Source organism: Aotus nancymaae, unplaced genomic scaffold (assembly GCF_030222135.1).
Source record: "Aotus nancymaae isolate 86718 unplaced genomic scaffold, 86718_ANA_hifiasm-v0.15.2.pri h1tg000076l, whole genome shotgun sequence".
NCBI lineage: Eukaryota > Metazoa > Chordata > Mammalia > Primates > Aotidae > Aotus > Aotus nancymaae.
Window position 1 is genome coordinate 16,685,220 of NW_026988491.1, and position 25,309 is coordinate 16,710,528.

Sequence of the window (25,309 nt, forward strand, 5' to 3'; positions counted from 1 at the left end):
TTCCTGTTTACTGACATGCAATGCTCTGAGAAAAAGAATTCAATCCAATTTACAGCAAACACCACATTGCAAGAAAAGGGAAAGAACAGGTGGTGTGTATACCAAGGCCCCACTTGTTCAGGCAACAAGAGGCTGCAGAAAATTGGCTCATCAATGGCAGTCTATCACGAAGTGACCATCGTATAGTGAGTTTATTTGTTCTCTAAAATAATATGAACATGTACCTTTCCACTACGTGACTTCATGGGTCATGGCCAACATAGAACTTGGATAAGAAATCCTTTGGCCTTGGCTCTTCTGTTTCATGGAAGAACCGCATGATATGTGTCCGCTGCTTCCATACGTTAATCGTTTCTTCCAGTTCCATCTTTCCCTGAAGAGTGAGGAAAGAGGTCATCAGTCAAAGTCGTCAAGTTGAAGGCATATGACACTGAAGGCCAGGATTCTATTCTCTGTTCAGCACGGACTTGCTGAGTGACCTTGGGCAAGTAACTCCTCTGTCTGGGCAAAGTTCCTATGTCTGGACAATGAGGTGGTTAGGCTAAATTCTTTCTGAGACCTTTCAAAGATTCTTTAACTCTGTGGTTAACTGGTACCAAGAGGAGAATCCCATGACTACCTAACCTGACTGGCTTAACTTATGCTTCTGCTTATCATTTCTTCTGTTACCGACTGGTTCATGCTGAAGCTCCCATTGATGCTAATGTGACTGGCCAGGGAGACAGAATCAGCCCCAGGATTTGACCCAATTTATACAGGACGTATAACCAGCCAACTACCTCCTCTAGCTGTAAGCTGGCATCCAGAGGAAGTGGTAACTTCCAGGGATAAGGTTCAAGAAGAGTTCAAACTTTCCTCCCTATGTCTTTTTTTGGTTATAAAATGCAAGCCCCAGTGGATGTTCCCTTGATCAATCTTATCTATTTAACCAGGTGATAATCTCCAAATTCAACTATTTCTCTGAAACACAGCAATAATCACTGCTGAACCAGTAACTGCTTCTAAACTTGGAGACGAGTTCATTTGGAAAGACTAGTTTTGCGGACAAGCTGGCTGATCTTTTAAATTGGTCAGGGAGGGTCAGTTACCTTAATGACCAGAAGATCAACCACTCTGGGGTCTGTGACGTGGGCATTCTTCATAAACATTTCTCTGACTTTATCTCGTCCCTGTTTCACAGTGATGTCCAGCTGGAATTGGTGCACTAGAGAGAAAAACATGATTCAGGGTAGAAATTGTACGGTTAAAACATGTTTTTAAAACCTAGAGTCGGCCAGGCGCGGTGGCTCACACCTGTAATCCCAGCACTTTGGGAGGCCGAGGTGGGCGGATCACGAGGTCAAGAGATCGAGACCATCCTGGTCAACATGGTGAAGCCCCATCTCTACTAAAAATACAAAAAATTAGCTGGGCTTGGTGGTGCGTGCCTGTAATCCCAGCTACTCAGGAGGCTGAGGCAGGAGAATTGCCTGAAGCCGAGAGGCGGAGGTTGCGGTGAGCCGAGATCGTGCCATTGCACTCCAGCCTGGGTAATAAGAGTGAAACTCCGTCTCAAAAAAAAAAAAAAAAAGCCTAGAGTCAAAGGATATTCATTGAACACATACAGGTCACCCACCATTCCTTCACTAAAAATTAGCCTGACCCTAGGCTAGGTGACTTGTGATTCATGGCATTTGCTCTCAAGGAACTTTCTATTTTGTTTGGGGAAAAAGACCACTGAATTTGAAGAGGCAGTAAAGCATTGTTCAAGAGTTTGAACAACCTGGGTTCAAATCCCAACTCTGTTAGCTGTATGATCCTCTGTAAGTTAACTTTCTTGTGCCTGAGTGTATTTTTTTTTTAAATTTTTTTTAGAGACAGGGTCTTGCTCTGTTGCCAAGGCTGGAATGCAGTGGTATGATCAGAGCTCCCTTCAGCCTTGAACTCCTGGGCTCCCGTGATGCTCCTGTCTCTCAGCCCCCCAGCAAGTTGCTAGGATTACATGCGTGAGCCACTGTGCTTGGCTGAGTGTATTTATCAATGAAATGAAGACAATAACAGCACATAGAACTCTGATGGAGATTTCATAAGATAATGCAAAATGCTCACAATAGTGCCTAACATGGCATAAGCTCTCAATAGACATTAGGTTTTTTTTAGTGAGACGGAGTCTTGCTCTGTCATCAGGCTGGAGTGTGCAGTGGCTCCATCCCTGCTCACGGCAATCTCTACCTCCCAGGTTCAAGCGATTCTCCTGCCTCAGCCTCCCGAGTAGCTGGGACTATAGGTGCGCGCCACCACACCCAGCTAATTTTTGTAGTAGCATTATTTTTATATGGAACAAAAGAAAACAGGATTGAAATTGATAATGCAAAATGATGTGGCCTAGGCTATTAATTACTATACAAACTTTGCGTTGAGGGAGAACTGCTAGGGGGTTACACAGGTCAGGGAGGCTTCAATCCAACAAGCAGTTAATACCATCGTAGGTTACTTGGTGGAAGCAAAGTTTATGATGTAGCTCCACTTGTCTAGGTGTTACATTCTGACTGGAGAGACAGCCAGCTAGGACAATAACCATAAAATCATAATATTCAACAACCCCTGATTAAGCTGCTAAAATAATGGCAAAGACGCAGTGACCTGGAACTTCGGATGAGGCGTAAGGATGTCTTTTGAAAATTAGGTTTTAGGCTGGGTGAGGTGGCTCACACCTGTAATCCTAGCACTTTGGGAGGCCGAGGTGAGTGGATTACCTGAGGTTAGGAGTTCAAGACTAGCCTGGCGAACATGGTGAAACCCTGTCTCTACTGAAAATACCAAAATTAGCCGGGAGTGTTGGTGCACATCTGTAATCCCTATAAATAACAAAAATAACAACAAAAACAATGGCCGCAGCTAACATTTAATGAGAGTTAAATATGCACCAAGCCCTGTTCTAAGCGTGCTCTCGCTATATAAATATATATATATATATATATATATATATATATTTTTTTTTTTTTTTTTTTGAGACTGAGTCTCACTCTTTGCCCAGGCTGGCATGCAGTGGCACAGACTCAGCTCTGCAACCTCTGTCTCCCAGGTTCAAGCGATTCTCCTGCCTCAACCTCCTGAGTAGCTGGGATTACAGGCGCATGCCACCACGCCCAGCTAATTTTTTGTATTTTTAGTAGAGGCAGGTTTCACCATGTTGGTCAGGCTAGTCTTGAACTCCTGACCTTGTGATCTGCCCGCCTTGGCCTCCCAAAGCGCTGGGATTACAGATGTGAGCCACCATGCCGGCCAGCACTCTAGATATTTTAACTTAATACAGTAACTTTCTGAAGAGGGCACTATTATTCCCATTTTAAAGATGAGGAAACTGAGGAACAGATTAAATAACCGACCCATGGTCACACATCTGGTTTTTGAGGGCAGCACCTGGAGAAAAATCCATGCTCCTAACCACCACATTCTACGGCTTTTCACACACACACACAGGGACTTGATGGCTCTGAGGAGTGCCACCATGCTCCAGCTCACTCCAAAACACCTCTTTCTCAGACTAGCATGACAAGCCATGTGAAAACACACCAAGTCAGGCCGGGTGCAGTGGCTCATGCCTGGGGCCCAACACGGTGAAACCCTGTCTCTACTAAAAATACAAAAATTAGCTGGACATGGTGGTGCACACCTGTAGTCTCACCTACAGAGGCTTTGGCAGGAGAGCTGCTTGAACCCAGGAGGCGGACGTTGCAGTGAGCAGAAATCGGGCCACTAGACTCCAGCCTGGGCAGCAGAGCAAGACTCAAAATAAATAAAACACATCAAGTCGGCCGGGCACGGTGGCTCACGCCAGTAATCCCAGCATTTTGGGAGGCAGAGGCGGGCGGATCACAAGGTCTAGAGATTGAGACCATCCTGGCCAACATGGCGAAACTCCGTCTCTACAAAAAAAAGAAAAAAAAAAATTAGGGCCGGGCGCGGTGGCTCACGTCTGTAATCCTAGCACTTTAGGAGGCCGAGGTGGGTGGATCACCTGAGGTCAGGAGTTCAAGACCAGCCTGGCCATCATGGTGAAACCCCATCTTAAAAAAAAAAAAAATTAGCTGGCCGTTGTGGCGAGCGCCTGTAGTCTCAAGCTACTCGGGAGTCTGAGGCAGGAGAATTGCATGAACCCGGAAGGCGGAGGTTGCAGTGAGCCAAGATCATGCCACTGCACTCCAGTCTGGACAAGAGCAAGACTTGGTCTCCAAAAACAAACGAACAACAACAACAACAACAACAACAATCATCAAATCAAATAAAGAAAATAACAAAATACTGACAGTCCTTGACATTTGTACTGCCCTTGACAGTTCAGACGGAATTTTCCCCAACCCTTCTTTCATCCAGTACAGTGGGCAGCACTGAGAAGGATACCGAGGTAGGAAAACACCCTTTGCACTCTGGGAGCCTATACACAAATGCTTCAGACTAACAGGCTGGTTCTGCCACCTGAGGGAGGGGTTAGCAGGGAGCAGGCCAGCAGGAGGGAGGAGGAAGAATTCAAGGAATACTAGAGGCAGGTAGAGTTTGGGAGCAAGGTTTGGGAAACTGGAGGGAAGTGAGGCCATTTCAGCTGGAAGGACTGGAAAAGGGACTCTTGCGAAAGTCACCTCCCTTCTGTGTTCAGTTCATTTTTCTGTGAGGGGAGTGGGAAATGGATGACCGCTGAGATCCTATGGCCACTTTGCTTATAAAACCTAGCGGTGACGGGTAAGGTGGCTCAGGTCTGTAATCCCAGCACTTTCGGAGGCCAAGGCGGGCAGATCACCTGAGGTCAGGAGTTCGAGACCAGCCTGGCCAACACGATGAAACCCCTTCTCTACTAAAAATACAAAAATCAGCCCGGTGTGCTGGCGCACGCCTGTAGTCCCAGATACTCGAGAGGTTGAGGCAGGATAATCTCTTGAACTCAGGAGGTGGAGGCTGCAGTGAGCCGAGATCGTGCCACTGCGCTCCAGCCTCGGCGACAGAGTGAGACTCACTTCCAAAAACAAAAAAATCTAACGGGCATCTGTAATCATACTCTGCAACTCTAGACTTTGGGTTCCAGGTACACCAGTGGCTCGGTCTGGGCCCAGGGCACACCACTTCGCCTCTCCGTGCCTCCGCTGCCTCACCTACAAAATAACTGTCAGTAACAGTCCTCGTCCTCCCGCCCAGCGGCTCGGTAACATCTACGGGGGACAAAAGAAACCAAAGCTCCGAAGGCGCCGTACGGATGCTAGGTCCGTCCCAAGGTAGGCTCGGGTGACCCTCTTCCCCTAAAGCACCCGCAGTCGCTTCTCCTCAGTTCGGCCCGTGAGAAATCCTGGCCCGGGTGGCTACGACCTTGAGCGGCGGCCTCCGGATCCCCACGTGCGCCGCTACCTCTCACCAGTGTGTGGCACCTCCCGATACCAGGCGCGGTAGAGCTCGCGCACTCTTCGCTTGGCCTCGTTCACGTCCCGACTGAAAATGGGCTTCACAGAGGTGCTGGCGGTAGTCGCAGCTCGGCGGATGCCGATCCCCGCCATCTTGCCAAAACATCCACTCCACAACTCCACCCCTTCGCGAGCAGCGCGTGCGGCCCGGGGGCGAAAGTCTCTTCTCTTTGGCTAAGGAGAGACGCCCCGCCTCTATGCTGGGTGGGCGGGAGGATGACTCTAAGGCTCTCCGATTGGCTAGGAAGCCTCTCTCTTAGGTGGGCGAGTGGTGGGGCTGCGCATGCGCATCTACTGAAGCGCCGCTTGGCCGTTGGGCCGCCCACCTGTTGCTCTGACGTGCCGGCGCCGCCGCAAGGTGGTTGCTGGGTGTGCCGCTGGCGCTGGCGCTGGGTGAGCGGAGCGGCTGCGGGGCTTCTCTCGGCGTCCGGGTGTCCAGCTTCCCACAGCGCATCCTGGTAGCGTCCGTGGGCGCCCAGGCCTCGAAGAACCTCCTCGAGGCGGGCACCTGAGGTGGCGGCTGAGGCAGATAATGGCGCCTGGGCTGCGGTGGCGCTGGCCCTGTCGCCTGGAGGCTTTCTCCAGGGCCAGGATATACTTATTTTTTTGTAAACCAACTCTTCCTTAGCGCAGAAGAGGCGTCAAAGCTCTGGCGCGTCTCCAGAGCCCCGGGAGGAAGGCTGTAACGGCAGCCCCATCGTAGGCAGGGACATTCGCATCCCGAGCCCTGGATCGCTGAAAACCAGTCCAGAGTTCGGAAGCTGGAATGAACCTTAGAGTGTCGGTTCTGGGTTTTCTTCGCTGGCGTTTTCCCGCTGACGTTATGTAAACATCAAGAGGAGCCTAGAAGTGTAAAGGAAAAAAGGACAGCTAACCACAGGGCAGACCGTGGGCAAGATACCTTCGTGTTCTCCGCTCTCATAGGTCAGGTAGGTACCGTCAGCGTCCCCGTTTGACAAGTGAGGAAACTGAGGTGGCCCAGAGTCCAGGTCACTGGACAGATCCCCCCAACTGCAACCCCAACCCCCCCCCCCGACTCCTGCCTAAGAGTCTCGGTTTTTTTCTGAAGGTGCAATTGACAGGAGCCTGTGAGTATTGGGGAAGGGGCCAGGGGCCAGGGCTGAGCTTACCCTGCATCTAGTCCAAACTTTCCCATTTTGAAGGGTTAAAAAACCAGATGTACTTTTTAGTTCCTTATTATCTTCTAAAATGTATGTATATTCAAGTGAGCTATACAAAAGAAAGCACGTAACATGTAAATTTAAAAGCATAATGGTAAAATGGAACCTCAGTACCAACTTAAGAAGCTGTAACAGTAAAGGTTTACATAAAGTGTCCTTAGTAGCCAGTGTTCTCTAGTTCTTTAGGTACATTAACTTGTCTAAGCCTCCCAACAACCAGTGAGATAAGTGTTGATCCTTTTTTTTTTTTGAGACAGTCTTGCTCTGTTGCCCAGGCTGGAGCGCAATGGCGCCATCTCGGCTCACTGCAACCTCCGCCTCCCAGGTTCAAGCGATTTTCCTGCCTCAGCCTCCCGAATCGCTGGGATTACAGGTGCGCACCACCATGCCCCGCTAATTTTTGTATTTTAGTAAAGACAGGTGACCTCTAGTAGAGGTAGTTTGTATTTTAGTAGAAAAGGGTGACCTCAAGTGATATGCCCGCCTCAGCCTACCAAAGGGCTGGGATTACAGGCGTGAGCCACTGCCCCCAGCCGATATACCCATTTTATAGATGAGAAAACTGAGGCACAAAAAGACTAAAAGTCGGTTTTCTGACTCTCACACCACCTATACCATGATATCTATCTGTGTGATTCTAACCCCTCTATGCGCCTGCCTCCTTCAGAAGTACCCACTATCCTAATAAATTAATTCTGTTTAACATTCTTTTTCACTGGGGAAAAAAAAATGGGATGCAGTGGTTCACACCTGTAATCCCAGCATTTTGGGAGGCCAAGGCGGGTGGATCACCTGAGCTCAGGAGTTCCAGTCCAGTGTGGCCAACATGGTGAAACCTCATCTCTACTAAAACTACAAAAATTGGCGTGGTGGCAGGCACCTGTAATCCCACCTACTTGGGAGGCTGAGGCGGGAGAATCACTTGAGCCTGGGAGGTGGAGGTTGCAGTGAGCTGAAACTGCACCACTGCACTCCAGTCTGGGCGACAGAGTGAGACCCTGTCTCAAAAAAAAAAGAAAAAGGAAATAGTAGAAAAGACCTCTAAACTCACAAACTGGGAGACAATTTTTGCAAATCACATATTCCATACGAGACTTGTATCTAGGAGATATAAAACTCTTACAGCTCAATAATAAAAAGACAAATAGCCAAATTAAAAAATGGGCAAGGGTGACACCACCAAATGCTGGTGAGGATGTGAAGCAATGGGAACTCTTTTCACTGGTGGGAATGCAAAATGGTACAGCAACTTTGGAAGACAATTTGGCTTTCTTACAAAACTAAACATACTCCTATGATAAGATCCAGCCATTGCATGCCTTAGTGTTTACCCAAATGAGCTGAAAACTTATGTCCACACAGAAACCTGCACATGGATGTTTATAGCAGCTTTATTTGTAATTGCCAAAGCTTGAAAGCAACCAAGATGTCCTACAGCAGGTGAATGGATAAACTGGCATATCCAGACATGCACTGTATTCAGCACTAGAAAGAAATGTGCTGTTAAGCCATGAAAAGGCGTGGAGAAACTTTAAATGCATTACTAAGTGAAAGAAGCCAATCTGAAAAAGCTACATACTGTCTGATTCCAACTATATTACATTCTGGAAAAGGCAAAACTATGGAGACAGTAAAAATATCTTTGGTTGTCAGGGGCTGGGAGTGGGGAGAAATGCACAGAGAATTTTTCAGGTAGTGAAATTACACTGGATGAGTGGTGGATACATGTTATTACACATTTGTCAAATCCAGCAGGATGTATGGCACCAGGAGTAAAACCTAATGTAAACTGTGGGCTATGGGGTATAATGGTGTGTGATGTAGCTTCATTGCTTGTAACAAATGTAACTTCTGGTGCCTGATGTTGACGATGGGGGAGGCTATGAGTGTGTGTGGGATAGGGGAACTTTGTATTTTCTGTTGAGTTTTGCTGTGAACCCAAAACTGCTCTTAAAGATGAAATTTTTATTTTAATGGGCTAAGTATTTGAATTTTTCCAAAGAGGATACACAAATGACTGATAAGTACATGAAAAGACATTCAGCATCATGAGTCATTAGGGAAATACAAATCAAAGCCATAATGAGATACCATTTTTCACCCAGAAGAATGGCTAGAATAAGAAAGACACACACAGCCAGGCATGATGGCTCACACCTGGGCATGGTGGTACATGCCCAGTTACTGGGGAGGCTGAGGCAGGAGGATTGCTTGACTTGGGAGGCAGAGGTTGCCATGAGTTGAGATCACGCCACTGCACTCCAGTCTGGGCGACAGAGTGAGACTCCATTTCAAAAAAAAAATAGACACAAGTTAGTGTTGGCAAGGATGTAGAGAAATTAGAACTTTCATGCTTTGCTGGTGGGAATGTAAAATGGTGTCTGGCAATTTCTTAAACAGTTAAATGTAGCCAGGAGTGGTGGTACACACCTGTAGGAGGCTGAGGCAGAAGCAGTGCTTGAGGTTAGGAGTTTGAGACCAGACTGGGCAAAATAGTGAGACTCTATTAAAAAAAAAATTAAAGGTAGACTTACTATATGATCCAACAATTCCACTCCTAGGTATCTACCCCAAAGAAATTTTTGTCCACACAAAGACTTGTATGCAGATGTTCATAGCAGCATTATTTACAATAGCCAAAAACTAAAAACACCCAAATGGCTATCAGTTGATAAGTAGATAAACAGAATGTGGTCTATCAGCCAGGCATGCTGGCTCATTCCTGTAATCTCAGGATTGCTTGAGGCCAGGAGTTTGAGAACAGCCTGAGCAACATAGGCCGCATCTCTACAACAATTTGTTTAAAATAGCTGAGCATGATGATATGTGTCCGTGTAGTTCCAGCTACTCAGGAGGCTGAAGTAGGAGGATTGCTTGAAGCCAGCAGTTCAGGGCTGCCATAAACTATGATCCTAGCACTGTACTCCAATCTGCGTGACAAAAAATAAAAATAAAACACAACAAAATATGGTGATACAGTTTGGATATTTGTCCCCTCCACAATCTCATGTCGAAATTTCATCCCTGGTGTTAGAGTTGAAGCCTGGTGGGAGGTGATTGGGTCATGGAGGCAGATCCCTCATGAATGGCTTAGCACCACCCCCTTGGTGATGAGTGAGTTCATGTGCAGTCTGGTTGTTCAAAGGTGTGTGGCATCTACCCCCTTACTTTCTCGCTCCTGCTGTCACCATGTGACATCCCTGCTCCCCCTTTTCTTCTGCTGTGATTGGAAGCTTCCTGAGGACCTCACCAGGAGCGGATGCTGGAGCCATGCTTGCACAGCCTGCCGAACTCTGAGCCAATTAAACCTCTTTTTTTATTTTTTATTTTTATTTTTTTAAGTCTTGCTCTATTGCCCAGGCTGGAGTGCAATGGCATGATCTTGGCTCACTACAACCTCCACCTCCCGGGTTTAAGTGATTCTCCTGTCTCAGCCTCCCGAGTAGCTGGGATTACAGGCGCCCACCACTACACCTGGCTAATTTTTGTATTTTTAGTAGAGATGGGATTTCACCATGTTGGTCAGGCTGATCTCGAACACCTGACCTCCAGTGATCCACCCACCTCAGCCTCCCAAAGTGCTAGGATTACAGGCATGAGCCACCGCACCCTGCCTAAACCTCTTTTCTTTGTGAATCACCCAGCCTCAGGTATTTATAGCAGTGCAAGAAGGGCCTAATACATGTGGTGTCTCCATATAATGGATACTCTTCATCAATGATGAACCCTGAAAAACACTAAATGAAAAAAGCTAAACACAGATAGCACATATTGTAGTATTCTGTTTTTGTAAAGGATTCCAGAAAAGAAAAATCTGTAGTGATAGAGGTAGATGAATGGTTATCAGATGCCGAGAGTGAAAATGGGGAGTGAATGTGAAAGGCACAAGGTTTCCTTTTTTGGGGGGATGGTGGAGACAAAGGAGTCTCACTCTGTCGCCCAGGCTAGAGTGCAGTCGTGCAATCTTGGCTCACTGCAACCTCTGCCTCCTGGGTTCAAGTGATTCTCATGCCTCAGCCTCCCAAGTAGCTGGGATTACAGGCATGCACCATCATGCCTGGCTAATTTTTGTATTTTTAGTAGAGACAGGGTTTCGCTATGTTGGCCGGAATGGTTTCAAACTCCTGACCTCAGGTGATTCGACTGTCTCAGCCTCCTAAAGTGCTGGGATTACAAGTGTGAGCCACGTGCCCGGCCTCAATGTTTCTTTTAAGGCTGATGGGAATTTTTAAAAATTAGTTTGTGGTGATAGCGTACAACTTTTAAAATATACGAAAATTCATTGAGTTGTACACTTAAAATGGGTGAATGACATATTTTACGGCATGTAAATTATATCACAGTAAAGCCATTTGGGAGGCGTCTTGTTCTGTGGCCCAGGCTGGAGTGCAGTGACACGATCTTGGCTCACAGCAGCCTCCCCTTGAGATCCTTCCACCTCAGCCTCCCAAGTAGCTGGGACTAAAGGCTATAGGGACTCCCAAGTAGCTGGGACTATAGGGACCACCATGTCCAGCTAATTTTTTTTGTATTATTTTGTAGAGACTGGGTCTCACCATGTTGCCTAGGCAGGTCTTGAACTCCTGGGATTAACAATCCTCCCACCTCGGCCTCCCAAAGTGTTGAGATTACAGGCGTGAGCCACCTTGCTCTGCCATTTCTATAATTTTAACATTTCAAGAATATGATATAAATGAAATCATACACTATATGACCTTTTGGCTAGGCTTTTTTTTTTTCCCCTCAATATCAGTTTCTTGAGATTCATCAAGCTTGTTACATGTATAAATACTTATTCCTTTTTATATCTGAGTAGTAGTCCATGGTATGGATGCATTACAGGTTGTTGAACCATTCACCCCTTGAAGAACACATGGGTTGTTTTGGTTTTTGGCTATTACATATCAAACTACTGTAAACATTTGTGTATGGCTTTTGTGTCAACATAAAGTCTTCATTTCTCTGTATAATTCCCCAAGAGTGCAATGGGTCATATGGTTATTGTATATTTAGTTATTTAAGATACTGCCAAATTAGGCCGGGTGCAGTGGCTCCCGCCTATAATTCTATCATTTTGAGAGTCCAAGGTGGGCAGATCATGAGGTCAGGAGTTCAAGACCAGCCTGGCCAACATGGTGAAACCTTGTCTGTACTAAAAATACAAAAATTAGCCAGGCATGCTGGCGTGTGCCTGTAATCCTGGTTATTTGGGAAGCTGAGGCAGGAGAATTGCTTGAACCCAGGAGGCGGAGGTTGCAGTGCGCTGAGATCCTACCACTGCACTCCAGCCTGGGGTGACAGAGCAAGACTCCATCTTGGGGGCAGGTGAGGGGGGAAGAAAAAAAGGAACTGCCAAATTGTTTTTCAGAATAACTGTATCATTTTACATTCTCATTGGCAGTTTATGAGTGATCCGGTTTCTCCACATCCTCTTCTGCATTTGGTGTAACAACTTTTTACCTTTAGCCATTTGGGTAATGTAGAGGGATCTCCCATTGGAGTTTGAGTTTGCATTTCCTTAATGGCTAGTTATATTGAACATTCTTTCATAAGTTTATTTCCAATCTGTGTATTCTCTTTAGTGAAGTGCTTTTTTATGTCTTTTGCACATTGTTTATTTAGATTGTTTACTTTTGAGTTTTGGGAGTTCCTTATATATTCTAGATCCTTTGTTAGATAAGTAGTTTGCAAATATTTTCTCCCACTCTATGCCTTTTCATCCTCTGGACAGGGTCTTTTCACAGAGCAAAAGTGCTTAGTTTTGATGAAATCCATTTTTAAAAATTTTTCCTGTTATGGATTGTGCTTTTGGTGTCAAGACTAACAATGCTTTGTGTAGCTCTCAGTCTAGACGATTTTCTCCTTCATGGTTGATAATTTACATTTAAGTTCATGGTCTTTTTTTTTTTTTTGGCGGGGTGGGGAGACAGAGTCTCACTCCCTCACCCAGGCTGGAGTGCAGTGGTGTAATCTTGACTCACTACAACCTCTGCCTCCCAAGTTCAAGCAATTCTAGTGCCTCATCCTCCCAAGTAGCCAAAATTATAGGTGCACACCATCACACCCAGCTAATTTTTGTATTTTTGTTGGAGACGGGGTTTCACCATGTTGGCCAGGCCAGTCTGGAACTCCTGACCTCAAGTGATTTGCCCGCCATAACCTCTCAAAGTGCTGGAATTATAGGCATGAGCCACCGCACCGGCTCATAATTTTTGTGTATAATGTGAGAGTTAGTTCAAGGTTCATTTTCTTGCTTATGAATATCTGATTACTCCAGAACCATTTGTTAAAAAGCCATTTTCCCTCCATTGAATGCATCAGCACCTTTATTAAAAAAAAAAAAAAAAATGGGCATATTAGTTGATGACAGATTCTCTTAGTTTTCCTTCCTTTGAGAATTTTCCAATTTCCCCCAGCATTCTTGAAGGACATTTTCATTGGATATGGGATTCTGGGTTCATAGTTCTTTTAAACACTTGAAAAATGTTGTGTCACTTCTTTCTGGCTTCTATTGTCTCTGATGAGAAATCAGCTGTCATTCACATTTTTTTTTTTTCTATGTAAGTAACATTGTTTTCTTCTGGCTGTTTTCAAAAAAACTTTTTGTTTTCATAAGTCTGACTATAATGTGTCTTGGTATGAACTTCAGGTTTGACCTGATTGGAATTCTCTAAGCCTCTTTATTTTTATTTATTTTATTTTTTTGAGACAGACTCTTACTCTGTCACCCAGGCTGGAGCACAGTGGCAGGATATCGGCTCACTGCAACCTCTGTCTCCCAGGTTTAAGCGATTCTCCTGTCTCAGCCTCCCAAGTAGCTGGGACTACAGGCATGCACCACCACGCCCAGCTAATTTTTGTGTTTTTAGTAGAGACAGGTTTCACCATGTTGGCCAGGATGGTCTCAATCTCTTGACTTCATGATCTGCCCGCCTCGGCCTCCTGAAGTGCTGGGATTACAAGCATTAGCCACCGCACCCGGCCAGAATCTATTGTTTTATACATTTTGCCAAATAGGAAAGTTTTCTTTGATGATTTGTTCATTTGTTTGTTTGTTTATTTGAGACAGGGTCTTGCTCTGTTACCCAGGCTGGAATAGAGTGGCACAATCATGGCCCACTGCAACCTAGACCTTCTGGGCTCAAGTGTCACTCTCACCTCAGCTCCCAGAGTAGCTGGGACCACAGCTGTGCATCACCACACTCAGTTAATTTTTGTATTTTTTTGTAGAGATGGCATCTCACTATGTTGTCCAGGCTGGTCTCAAACTCCTGGGCTCGAGAAATCCTCCTCCTTCTGCCTCCCAAAATGCTGGGATTACAGGCATGAGCTATCACACCCCACTCTGATCTTTTATTAATAGTGTCACAGGTCCCTGAGGCTGTATTTACTGTTTTGTCCATCTGTCCATCTTTCCTTCCCTCCTTCCCTTCTGCCCTCCCTCCCTCCTTCTTTCCCTTTCTTTCTGCTTCCAAAAAAAAAAAAAAAAGACTCCATCTCAAAGAAAAAAAATAAAAAATAAGTGATTGAGGGCAGACATTTTTTGCCTTAAGACATTTCTGGCTTGGTGTGTTGGCTCACACCTGTAATGCCAACACTTTGGGAGGCCAAGGTGGGCAGATCACCTGAGGTCAGGACTTTGAGACCAGCCTGGCCAACATGGTGAAACCCAGTCTCTACTAAAAATATAAAAATTGGCCAGGTATGGTGGCGGACACCTGTAATCTTAGCTACTTAGGACGTAGGTAGGAGAATGTCTTGAACCTGTGAGGCGGAGGTTGCAGTGAGCTGAGATTGCACCATTGTACTCCAGCCTGAGTGACAAGAGTGCAACTCTGTCTCAAAAATAATAGTAATAATAAATAAATAAATTTAAGACATTCCTGAACTTAGGAGCAAAGCATTTAATATTTTACTATTGAGTATACGTTGCTAGCTATAGGTTTTTTGTAGATGCCTTTATCAGACTGAAAATGTTTCCATGAACTCCTAGTTTGCTGGAAATTTTTTTTCCTTTCAGGAACAGATGTTGATTTTGTGAAATATATTTTATGCATTTGTTGAGATAATCATGTAGTTTTTCTTCAGTCTGTTAACGTGGTAAATTTCATTTATTGGTTTTTAAATTTGAACCAACCTTGCATTCCTCGAAGTAAATGCCATTGATAATGTTGTATATATTTACATATTATTTTCAATGTGATAAGATTTTGTTAATACTTGGATCTGTGTTTATGAGGTCCATCTATCTCATTTCTTACGTCTGGTAATAATTGTTTTATATACTGAGAACTTCAGTGTTAAGGTGCATATGTATTTGGAATTGTGATATTTTCCTGTTGGACTAATTTTTTTTATCATTATATAATGTCCCTTTTTGTATTATTATTATTATTTTTTAGACGGAGTCTGGCACTGTCGCCCAGGCTGTAGCGCAGTGGCGCAATCTCAGCTTACTGCAATCTCCACCTCCTGGGTTCAAGCAATTCTCCTGCCTTAGCCTTCTGAATAGCTGAGACTGCAGGTGTGCACCACCACACCCTGCTAATTTTTTTGTGTTTTAGGAGAGATGCGGTTTCACCATGTTGGCCAGGATGGTCTTGATCTCTTGATCTCATGATCTGCCCGCCTCAGCCTCCCAAAGTGCTGGGATTACAGGCATGAGCCACCGTGCCTGGCCCTTTTTTTCTTTTTTAACTGTTATTGCTTTAAAGTCTGTTTGGGTGACATAAGAATAGCTACTCTTGCTCACTTTGGTTTCTATTTGCATGGAATATCTTTTTCTACCCCTTTACCTTAAGTTTATATGAGTTGTTATGCATTTGGCGAGTCTCTTGAAGACAGCAGATACTTGGTTGGTGAATTTTGTCCATTCTGCCATTCTGTATCTTTTAAGTGGAGCATTTAGGCCATTTACATTCAATGTTAGTATTGAGATGTGAGATACTGTTTTATTCATGGTGATAGTTGTTGCCTGAATACCTTGGCTTTTTAAAAATTGTGTTATTGTTTTATAGGCCTTGTGAGATATATACTTAAAGGAGATTCTATTTTTGTTTCAAGATTTAGAACTCTTTTTGGCATTCCTTGTAGTTCTGGCTTGGTAGTGACAGATTCTCTCAGCATTTGTTTGTCTGAAAAAGACTTTATCTCTCCTTCATTTATGAAGCTTTTTTTTGCTGGATACAAAATTCTTGGTTGGCAATCATTTTGTTTGAGGAGGCTAAAGATTGGACCCCAATCCCTTCTGGCTTATAGGATTTCTGCTGGGAAATCTGCTGTTAATCTGATAGGTTTTCCTTTATAGGTTCCCTGATGCTTTTGCTTCATCCCTCTTAAGATCCTTCGCTTCATCTTGACTTTAGATAACCTGATGACTGTGTGCCTTTGTGTGCCTGACTTGTGATCTTTTTGCAATGAATTTTTTAGGTGTTCTTTGAGCTTCGTGTATTTGGATGTCTAAATCTCTGGCAAGGCCAAGGAACTTTGCCTTGATTATTTCCTCAAATAAGCTTTCAAAACGTTTAGGTTTGTCTTCTTCCTCAGGAACACCAGTTGTTTTTAGGTTTGGCTGTTTAACATAACCCCAAATTTCTTGGAGGCTTTGTTCATTTTTTTAATTTGTCTTTGTCTGGTTGAGTTACTTTAAATGCTTTGTCTTCAGGCTCTGAAGTTCTTTCTTCTACTTGTTGTAGTCAATTGTTGACACTTTCCAGTGCATTTTGTATTTCTCTAAGTGTGTCTTCCATTTCCAGAAATTGATTGTTTTTTCTTTATAATATCTATTTCTCTGGATAATTTTTCATCCATAGCCTGTATTTTTTGTTGTTGTTTCTAGCTTTTTGTTTTTTGTTTTTTTTGAGACAGGGTCTCACTTTGTCGCCCAGACTAGAGTGCAGTGGTGCAATCTCAGCTCACTGCAATTTCTGCTTCCTGGGTTCAAGCAGTCCTCCTGCCTCAGCCTCCCGAGTAGCTGGGATTACAGGCGCATACCACCGTGCCTGGCTAATTTTTGTATTTTTAGTAGAGATGGGGTTTCACTTTGTTGACCATGCTGGTCTCAAACTCTTGACCTTAAGTGATCTTCCCACCTCAGACTTCCAAAGTGCTGGGTTTACAGGTGTGAGCCACCTCGCCTGACAAATCCAAAGCCTGTATTAATTTTTAAATTTCTTTATGTTAGTTTTCACCTTTCTCTGGTATCTCCTTGAGTAGTTTAATAATCTACCTTCTGAATTTTTTATCTGGCAATTCAGAGATTTCTTCTTGATTTGGATTTATTGCTGGGGAGCTAGTATGGTCTTTTGGGGGTGTTATAGAACCTTGTTTTATCATATTACAAATTACTTTTCTTATTTCTTCTCATTTGTGTAGACTATTTCAGGGGAAAAATCTGGAACTCAAGGGCTGCTGTTCAGATTCTTTTGTCCCACAGAGTGATTCCTTCATGTGATGGGCTCCCCCTTCCCCTAGGAATGGAACTTCCGGGGAGCCAGACTGCAGTGATTGCCATTGCTCTTCTGGGTCCAGCCACTCAGTGGGGCTACCAGGTTCCAGGCTGGTGCTGGGGAATGTCTGCAAAGAGTCCTGTGATGTGATCCATCTTCACCTGCTCTGGTGGAGTTGGGAGGGGAGTAAAGTAGACTGTGAGTGTGAGGGTCCTTGCTTGTAGTTTTGTTTAGTGTGCTGGCTTTCTCAAATGCTGGTTGTGCTAGCAGTGAAGTTGTCACGTGGACAGACTCAGGACCGCTGGTTAGCCAGGGTGTTGCAGGCAGTGGAATTAGCTGTTGTATTCTTCTTCCTTGGAGCAGGGTTATTCTGTAGTGAGTTGCTATAATTCCCTGACTTGGTTGACCTCCAGCCAGGAGGTGGTGCTTTCTTTTTTTTATGAAGACGGGGTTTCACCATGTTGGTCAGACTGGTCTTGAACTCCTGACCTCAGGTGATCCGCCCGCCTTGGCCTCCAAAGTGCTTGGATTACAGGCGTGGGCCACCATGCCCAGCCGAGGTGGTGCTTTCAAGAGAGCACCAGCTGCAATCCGAGAAGGGGGATATAAGCTTGCCCTGAGTTGGCCAGGATAAGTATTCAGGTTTCTCAGGTGATGACCATAAAGCTCCCAAGAGTTTATGGCTTTTGGATCAGTTACCAGGACCGGTAGAGAAATACCGTCAGGTGGGGGCAGGGTTAGGCAAGTCTGAGTTCAGACTCCTTTCCAGGAATCTTTCTGTTACCGATTTCTAATTTTTTTTCTTTTATTTATTTATTTATTTATTTAAAAGATGGAGTTTTGCTCTTGTTGCCCAGGCTGGAGTGCAGTGGCGCGATCTCGGCTCACTGCAACCTCCGCCTCCTGGGTTCAAGCAATTCTCCTGCCTCGGCCTCCTGAGTAGCTGGGATTACAGGCACGTGCCACCACACCCAACTATGATTTCTAATTTTTAATGCCACAGTAGTTGAAGGACATACTTGAAATAAATTTAAAATCTATTGAGATTTGTTTTGTGGTCCAGAATCTGGCCTATCTTGGCGAATGTTTTATGTGTATGTGAGACTGAGGCATCCATCCCTCAGTTTCAACCACCCATAGATTTGTAATTATTATTGTTACATTTACAGAAATTTGGAGGAAGGTAGAAGTTACTGTCTTGAACCATAAGATGTCTGTTTGAAGTCTTCAAGCTCCTCAAGGGTAAGCTCTATGTTTTGTTAACCTTTGATCCTCTCAGCATAATGCTTGGTCTAAAATGGAAGCTCAGCAGACACTGGTTGAACGAGTGAATGAATGAATGGATGACATTCAGTTGTTAGGCTGTGTTCTGGTTTTTGATTTAGAAAATATGCTTACTGTGTTACGCAATAAGATTGAGTTTTGGCTGGGTGCAGTGGCTTACTCCTGTAATCTCAATACTCTGGGAGGCCGAGGTGGGTGGATCACTTGAGGCTAGGAGTTTAAGACCAGCCTGGCCAACATGATGAGACCCTGTCTCTACTGAAAATACAAAAAATTAGGCATGGTAATACGTACTTATAACCCCAGCTACTCGGGAGGCTGAGGCACGAGAATCTCTTGAACCTGTGAGGCAGACGTTGCCTGGAGAGCCACTGTACTCCAGCCTGCGCAACAGATCAAGACTCTGTCTCAAAAAAAAAAAAAAAAAGACTGAGTCTTACACACCTTTGTGTCTTTGTGTCTCTATGGGACTTCACACAGAGCTTGGCACATTGTGGCTGCTCGGTTAGCACTGTTTGTGCTGAATTGAACCAACCAGATATGTACAAAGGGGCTGCCTCTCACTACTGGGGATTTAAAGCCACCCTGAGGCATTTGACAAGCTGTTCTGGCCAAGGTTGAAGAGGTTGTCCCATCATAAAGCCCCCTAAGACATGATGTCACACATAGACACCATTCTCCCTGCAAAGTGGGGCGGGGGGGCCTGTGCACTGGACTCCCAGACTTAGCTGGGCTCCAGTGCTCTTCTCGGGTTTGGTCCTAGAGCCCAAGAGGAGGTGGATAAGCTACCTGACACTGATATGGTAAAAGGATTATCTGCAAATCACTAGCTTCATCAAGGTTGGCCTCTTTGGTAAGCAGGCCTAAAAGGCTGCACTCAGTAAACCACCCAAGCAGATGAATATTTTTTTACCCCAAGCCTACCTTTTCTGCATCCTTTCCTATTTGGCATGCCCTTCTGCTCCTCTCCTCTCCTTTAGGACTCATTCCTCTCCTTTCCTCCTCTAAACCTCCTCCCAGAAAAAAACCTGATAACTTCACTCACACCGAGTTATAGATAACTAACAAAGCTTACTATTAAATATATTGCTAGCAGGGTTCTGAGTCAGGTACAGCAACTTTTCAACTCTGATCAGGTCTTGAAGTGCTAGGATGAGCCACAGTCATGTAATCATTCATTCATTTGGTTACTGAGCTCTTGCTGTGTCCCATGCATGAGGGCAGCTACTGGGGGTTTGACAGTGGGTGGGCCTAAAGTGGTCTCTCAGTCAGGAGACGGTACAGTACCCTAAGAGCACTGAAGAGGGCTACCTCACGTGAACTCAGGTAGTCGGGGAAGCCTTCCTGAAAGCCATGGAGAAGCACATTCTAGGTAGAGAACAGCATGTGCAAAGGCCTAGAAGTGAGAGCATCTGAGGTGAAAGTTCAGTCTCTGTTGTCAGCAGCAGGACATGGAGCAACACTGACATTGAGATTTAGGTAGAGGGAGACAGAGAATGAGAGGGGGAGAGAAGCAGACAGACAGAAGACAGGGACAGGTAGGAGGAAAACCAGAGCATGAAAGAGAAAGAGAGGAGTGGGAGGTAGTAGGTAAACCAGAGCATGAGAGGTCAAGCAGCCAGGAGGGAAGGTGAGGTTGTTAAAGAAAAGGTCAGCTGGGTTTGGTGACTAGGAGTGGATTGGTGACCTCAGTGAGAGGGGTTTCAGAGGCTTATGGGGACAGAAACAGGTTGCAGTGGGTTGTGGAGTGCGGGAGAGGTAGAAAGCAGGAAACACACCCCCTGCTGACGCCGCTCTCGAGGAGACTGGTGTTAAGTGTAGGGGTCAGTTAGGACAGTAACTGGAGAAAGAATACGGCTTCAAGGGAGCAAGGCTTTTTTCTTTTTTCTTTTTTTTTTGAGATGAAGTTTTGCTCTTGTTGCCCTTGGAGTGCAGTGGCGTGATCTCGGCTCACTGCAAACTCCACCTCCCAGGTTCAAGCGATTCTCCTCCCTCAGCCTCCTGAGTAGCTGGGATTACAGGCATGCACCACCACGCCCGGATACTTTTGTATTTTTAGTAGAGACAGGGTTTCTCCATGTTGGTCAGGCTGGTCTTGAACTCCTGACCTCAGGTGATCTGCCCGCGTTGTCCTCCCAAAGTGCTGGGATTACAGATGTGAGCCACTGCACCCAGCTGGCTTTTTTCTTTTCAATGGAAGAGATCAGCAATGTGTTTAGATGCTGATGGAAGGAGCCAGAAGAAAAGCAGAATATTGAGGTGAGACAGGAGATCCCCAAATGTCCAGGTGAGAAGACCAGATGAAATCGGGTACAGGAGCAGGGCTAGCCTCAAAGAGGCGAGGGCAGCCTCCTCCCCTCCTCCCCTCCTTCCCTGGCCAAGGCACGCCCTGGCCCGTGGCTTCCTGTCATAGGCCTAGGAGAAGCCAGTGAATGGATGGGTTTGGTGGCATAAAGTCGAAATGCCCATCTGATGGTGCCTGTGTTCTCTGCTGAAAATGAGGAAGACAGAGGTGGAGTTAGAGGTTAAAGAGAGAATCTAAGAGCTGGGCACTGTGTCCCACTCCTTTAATCCCAACGCTTCAGGAAGCCAACGCAGGAAGATCGGTAGAGCCCAGGAGTTCAAGACCAGCCTGGGCAACATAGTGAGACTCTGTCTCTAAAAAAATAAAAATAAAAAACTAGCTGGGCATGGTGGTGTGTGCCTGTGGTCCCAGCTATTCAGGAAACTGAGGTAGGAAGATCACTTGAGTGTGGGATGTTGAGGCTGCAGTGAGCAGTGATCACGCCACTCCACTCTAGCCTGAGTGACATAGCAAGACCCTATCTCAAAAAAAAAAAAAAAAAAAAAAAAAAAAAAAAAAAATTAGTGCTGGGCATGGTGGCTCACGCCTGTAATCCCAGCACTTTGGGAGGCCGAAGCGGGTGGATCACCTGAGGTCAGGAGTTCAAGTTCAGCCTGGCCAACATAGTGAAACCCTGTCTCTACTGAAAATACAAAAACTGGCTGGGTGTGGTGGTGTGCATGCCTGTAGTCCCAGGTACTTGGGAAGCTGAGGCACGAGAATCACTTGAATCTAGGAGGCAGAGGTTTCAGTGAGCTGAGATCAGGCCATTGCACTCCAGCCTGCATGACAGAGTGAGACCCTCTCTCAAAAAAAAAAAAAGAGAATTTAAAATGGTTCCTGTGGAGAATGGGAAACAGAGACTGCCAGGCTGCAAGCAGGGGCCCCTCTCACATGAGAGACCTGGACTTTACAATGGATGTTAGTCTTGGTGGGATTTTGACACTCATGGTGGAGTTTCAGGCAGAGAAGGTATTTTGAGGAGGCTAGAAAGTCTCCCCCAGTTCCCCAGAGTTATTTTTTAAATGCTGCCTAAACCAGAAAACAAAGTGTTGGTAGTTTTTAACCATTATCATTCACTGTAATAATTAGCCACCTAAACCTGTGGACATTTTCACCAAATGATCAATAAAGTGATGCCTTTTTCCTGAATCCTGTCTCACCCCTTTTTTTCATCTTGTTTCACTGGGACCTACTTCTCCAGCTCTGAGGACATTGAAACCAGCATTTGTTTGGGGGCACAATGGTCTTGGGAGAAGTTCCTGAGCATTTTCCAAGCTCCTTGTGTCACCAAGCTCCTCCTGCTGTCACCAGCAGGCCATGCTCTGGGGATGGCGGTTCTTGCCATTGCCCCAACGGCCTTGGGCCTGTTGCCATCCCTGCCAGTCACAGAGCAAGGATGCATTGACTGTTGTCCATTTTTTCTTCCTAGACTGAAAATGGCATTTGGTCTATGCTGCCAGAAAGCGAGGTAAAGTTTCTGTGGGGCCTGTTACCATGCCCTGAATGACAAGGAGGGGGACCTCCACTTGGGCCTAAGAGGAAGGGAGAATAGGGCTCTCTACCCCTTTCCTGACTGGTGTAGTGTCTCCCTGGCTTGGGGTCAGGATGAAAGAGCAAGTGTTGGGGCAGCAGGAGTTCAAGGGGGAGGGCCTGTTCTGGCAGCGGGCCTGTGTGTGTGTGTGTGTGTGCATGTCTGCGTGTGTGTGCATGTGTATATGTCTGTGTGTATTGTGTCTCTGTACGTGTGTGTCTCTGTACATGTGCATGTCTGGGTGTGTGCATGTGTGTGTTTGCATCTGTGTGTGTGTGTGTGCGTATGCCTTCCTGTGCCTGTGTGTCTATGTGTGCATGTGCACATCTGTGTCTGTGTGTGTATGTGTATGCATGTGTGTGTGTGTGTGTGTGTGTACATGTGCATGTGTACAGACAGGAAGCCACTATCATGGCAGTGCCAAGATGCCCTGTTTGTCCCAAGGGAGGTGCCCCAGAAGAGGAGAAAGGGTCACGGGATATTGTCTTTTTTTTTCTTTTTTTTTTTTTGAGATGGAGTCTTGCTCTGTCACCAGGCTGGAGTGCAGTGGCGTGATCTCAGCTCACTACAACATGCGTCTCTTGGGTTCAAGCGATTCTCCTGCCTCAGCCTCCCAAATACCTGAGACTACAGGTGTGCACCATCACGCCCAGCTAACTTTTTTAGTTTTAGTAGAGATGGGGTTTTACCACGTTGGCCAGGATGGTCTGGCTCTCTTTTTTTTTTTTTTTTTTTTTTTTTTTTTTTTTTTGAGATTGAGTTTCGCTCTTGTTACCCAGGCTGGAGTGCAATGGCGCAAGCTCGGCTCACCGCAACCTCCACCTCCTGAGTTCAGGCAATTCTCCTGCCTCAGCCTCCCGAGTAGCTGGGATTACAGGCACGCGCCACCGTGCCCAGCTAACATTTTGTATTTTTAGTAGAGGCGGGGTTTCACCATGTTGACCAGGATGGTCTCGATCTCTTGACCTCGTGATCCACCCGCCTCGGCCTCCCAAAGTGCTGGGATTACAGGCATGAGCCACCGCGCCCGGCCGGTCTGGCTCTCTTGACTTCGTGACCTCGAGGTCTGCCTTGGCCTCCCAAAGTGCTGGGATTACAGGCATGTGCCACCGCACCTGGCCAGAATATTATCTTTAATCTGGGTTGTGGGACCTATCACTACAGAGTAAGAAGGGCTTTGGAGAGGGATACAGGGAAAAGAGCTCTTCCAACTCTGAATGCCCGAAGAGCCTCCCCCTGGGGCTGCCAGCAGTCAGGTGGAGACTCAGGGGCCGCCTGCCCCTGCTGGGCTGAGACTGGCTCTCCTGCCCTTGTTACACGGCCCCTTTCACCGCCAGTGGAAACCTGCCTCACGCTGCCCTGTCCCAGGCCCCATTGACTCCACAAACGCCGGGCCTCGCCCATGTTCTGGCAGCAGGCCTTTAGGGGCAGGGCCTGCTGTGTGCCAGGCGAGCTGAGCGGTTGCTTCCTGTACACCACCACCCTTGATGTCCTCGCCCTGCCTGAGCTCATGCTGGGACAGCCTCAAGTCCTGTCTCTCCTGCCATCCAGCCCAGGGCACATGGCTGGTATCGGGTATGGCCAGGCCATGGCAGGTTGGCCAGAGGGGCTCCAAGCCCACGCCAGGCCATGGCCTCTGGAAGCTGCCCCCACGAGCAGCGTGTTCACATCAGGAAGTGCCCGCTTCTCCCACCTGGGCTCCCGTTTCTTTGCAAGGGCCAAGGGGAACAGACAGGTCCTAGAGGCTGCTCGGCTCACAGGAAGCTCAGTCCAAGCTGCAGCGCACCTCGGCCCCGCACTGGGAATCCAGGGACAGGGGGCATCTAACCGGCCGTGGGCAAACAAAAAGTTCCCCGATCTGAGCTATTCTCCTCCTCTATGAAACGGGATGTCTCGGGGAATCAGGAGCCCGAGGTCTCCCAGACATTCTGAGACCCTCAAGGGAGCTCCGCGTGGCATTGCCTATGTGCGGAATGGGCGGGAAAGGGAGCATCTGCCAGTCCTGGGACCGCGCTTCCTGCAGGAGAAGCCGCGCTGCCAGGAGCGGGACGGGGCGGGGTTGTCCAAGTTTCCCCTCCCGAGCCCCGGACTGGAGGCCGCCCGCGCGGGAACCCCGGCTGCGGCCCGGACTCGGCTGCCCGCCGCTCCCGCCCCTGACCCGGTAACCGAGTCCCAAGTGCTGCCCCGGGCCGCCCCCTCGTATATCCGGTCCACGGCTCCGGCCTCAGTTTCCCTCTGTCCCGCGGCGCTGTCGGAGTCGCACCCGTGCGGGCCCCACTTCCCGCTGCCCACTCTGGGTCCCGTCCTCACTCACCGGCGGCGAGGGCACGCTCTGGGAAGGGCACCGCCGGGCAGAAGTTAGCCAGGCCGCTGTCCCGGGGCTCGCCCCGCTCCTTTTTCAGCTATTCACAGAATATGTTATCAATTTTCTGTCACTCTCTCTCCCTGGAGAAACGAATCTTATTTTGATTCTACAGAGAAAATAAAAGAGGTATCCTGAAAAATAAAAAGGGATTTGAGTTTTTTTCTTTCTGTGTAAGAATTCAGACATTAGCAGCACTGAATCTTATCAGATCAATTCCCTGCAGAAGGCTAAAGCCTGCAGTGGTCCAGGATCCGTAAACTCTACAGATGTGGGAAAAGAATGATAAAGGGAAGCTACTAAATATTCCTTTACTAAACCGTGCATGCAAAGCATGTCGATTGCCCCTGGTTTTAACTATCTGCACCGTAAATAAGAGATCTATCAGCCAAGTAGTTAGAGGTGAAAGACTCTCCTATTATCCTTTTAATTCCAATAAAACTATTCAACCAATTTTATGCACTTACACTGTTAATAAATTAGACCCTATCCTTTAGAAACCTTGCTCAAGTTGAAAACAGAAAAAAAGGGTCATATCTTTCAAATTTTTCTCTCTAATTTCTACATATTAATTAATCTTATGCACTGGATTTTGAACTATGGAAACAAATTTTATTTTTGTGTTTAGTCAAGTAAAAACACTATGTAAAGGAAAACTCCAGACAGAGTGAAACTCCATCTCAAAACACCAAAAAAAAAAAGAAAGAAAGAAAACTCAGAGAATGCG

General features: G+C 46.4%; 1 protein-coding gene and 1 long non-coding RNA gene across 3 annotated transcripts; one reads left to right on the forward strand and one right to left on the reverse strand.

Annotated features, from left to right (window-relative positions):
• Nucleotides 1–172: 172 nt before the first annotated feature.
• LOC135271268 (NADH dehydrogenase [ubiquinone] 1 alpha subcomplex subunit 6) lies at nt 173–5,588 on the reverse strand. The gene is made up of 3 exons (XM_064368156.1): nt 5,384–5,588; nt 1,089–1,204; nt 173–373 (listed from the first exon to the last, which is right to left on the reverse strand). Exons 1-3 carry the CDS (start codon nt 5,520–5,522, stop codon nt 242–244), a joined length of 387 nt encoding a protein of 128 aa, XP_064224226.1. The 5' UTR covers nt 5,523–5,588; the 3' UTR covers nt 173–241.
• Nucleotides 5,589–5,905: 317 nt separating this feature from the next.
• On the forward strand, nt 5,906–23,030 carry LOC135271269 (uncharacterized). 2 transcript variants are annotated; one of them, XR_010339391.1, is made up of 3 exons: nt 5,906–6,358; nt 18,228–18,300; nt 22,119–23,030. It is a non-coding gene; the product is annotated as an uncharacterized LOC135271269 (long non-coding RNA). The 2 variants fall into 2 exon arrangements; XR_010339390.1 differs by having other exon boundaries at nt 5,907–6,358; nt 18,228–22,157; nt 22,756–22,926.
• The last annotated feature ends 2,279 nt before the right edge of the window (nt 23,031–25,309 follow it).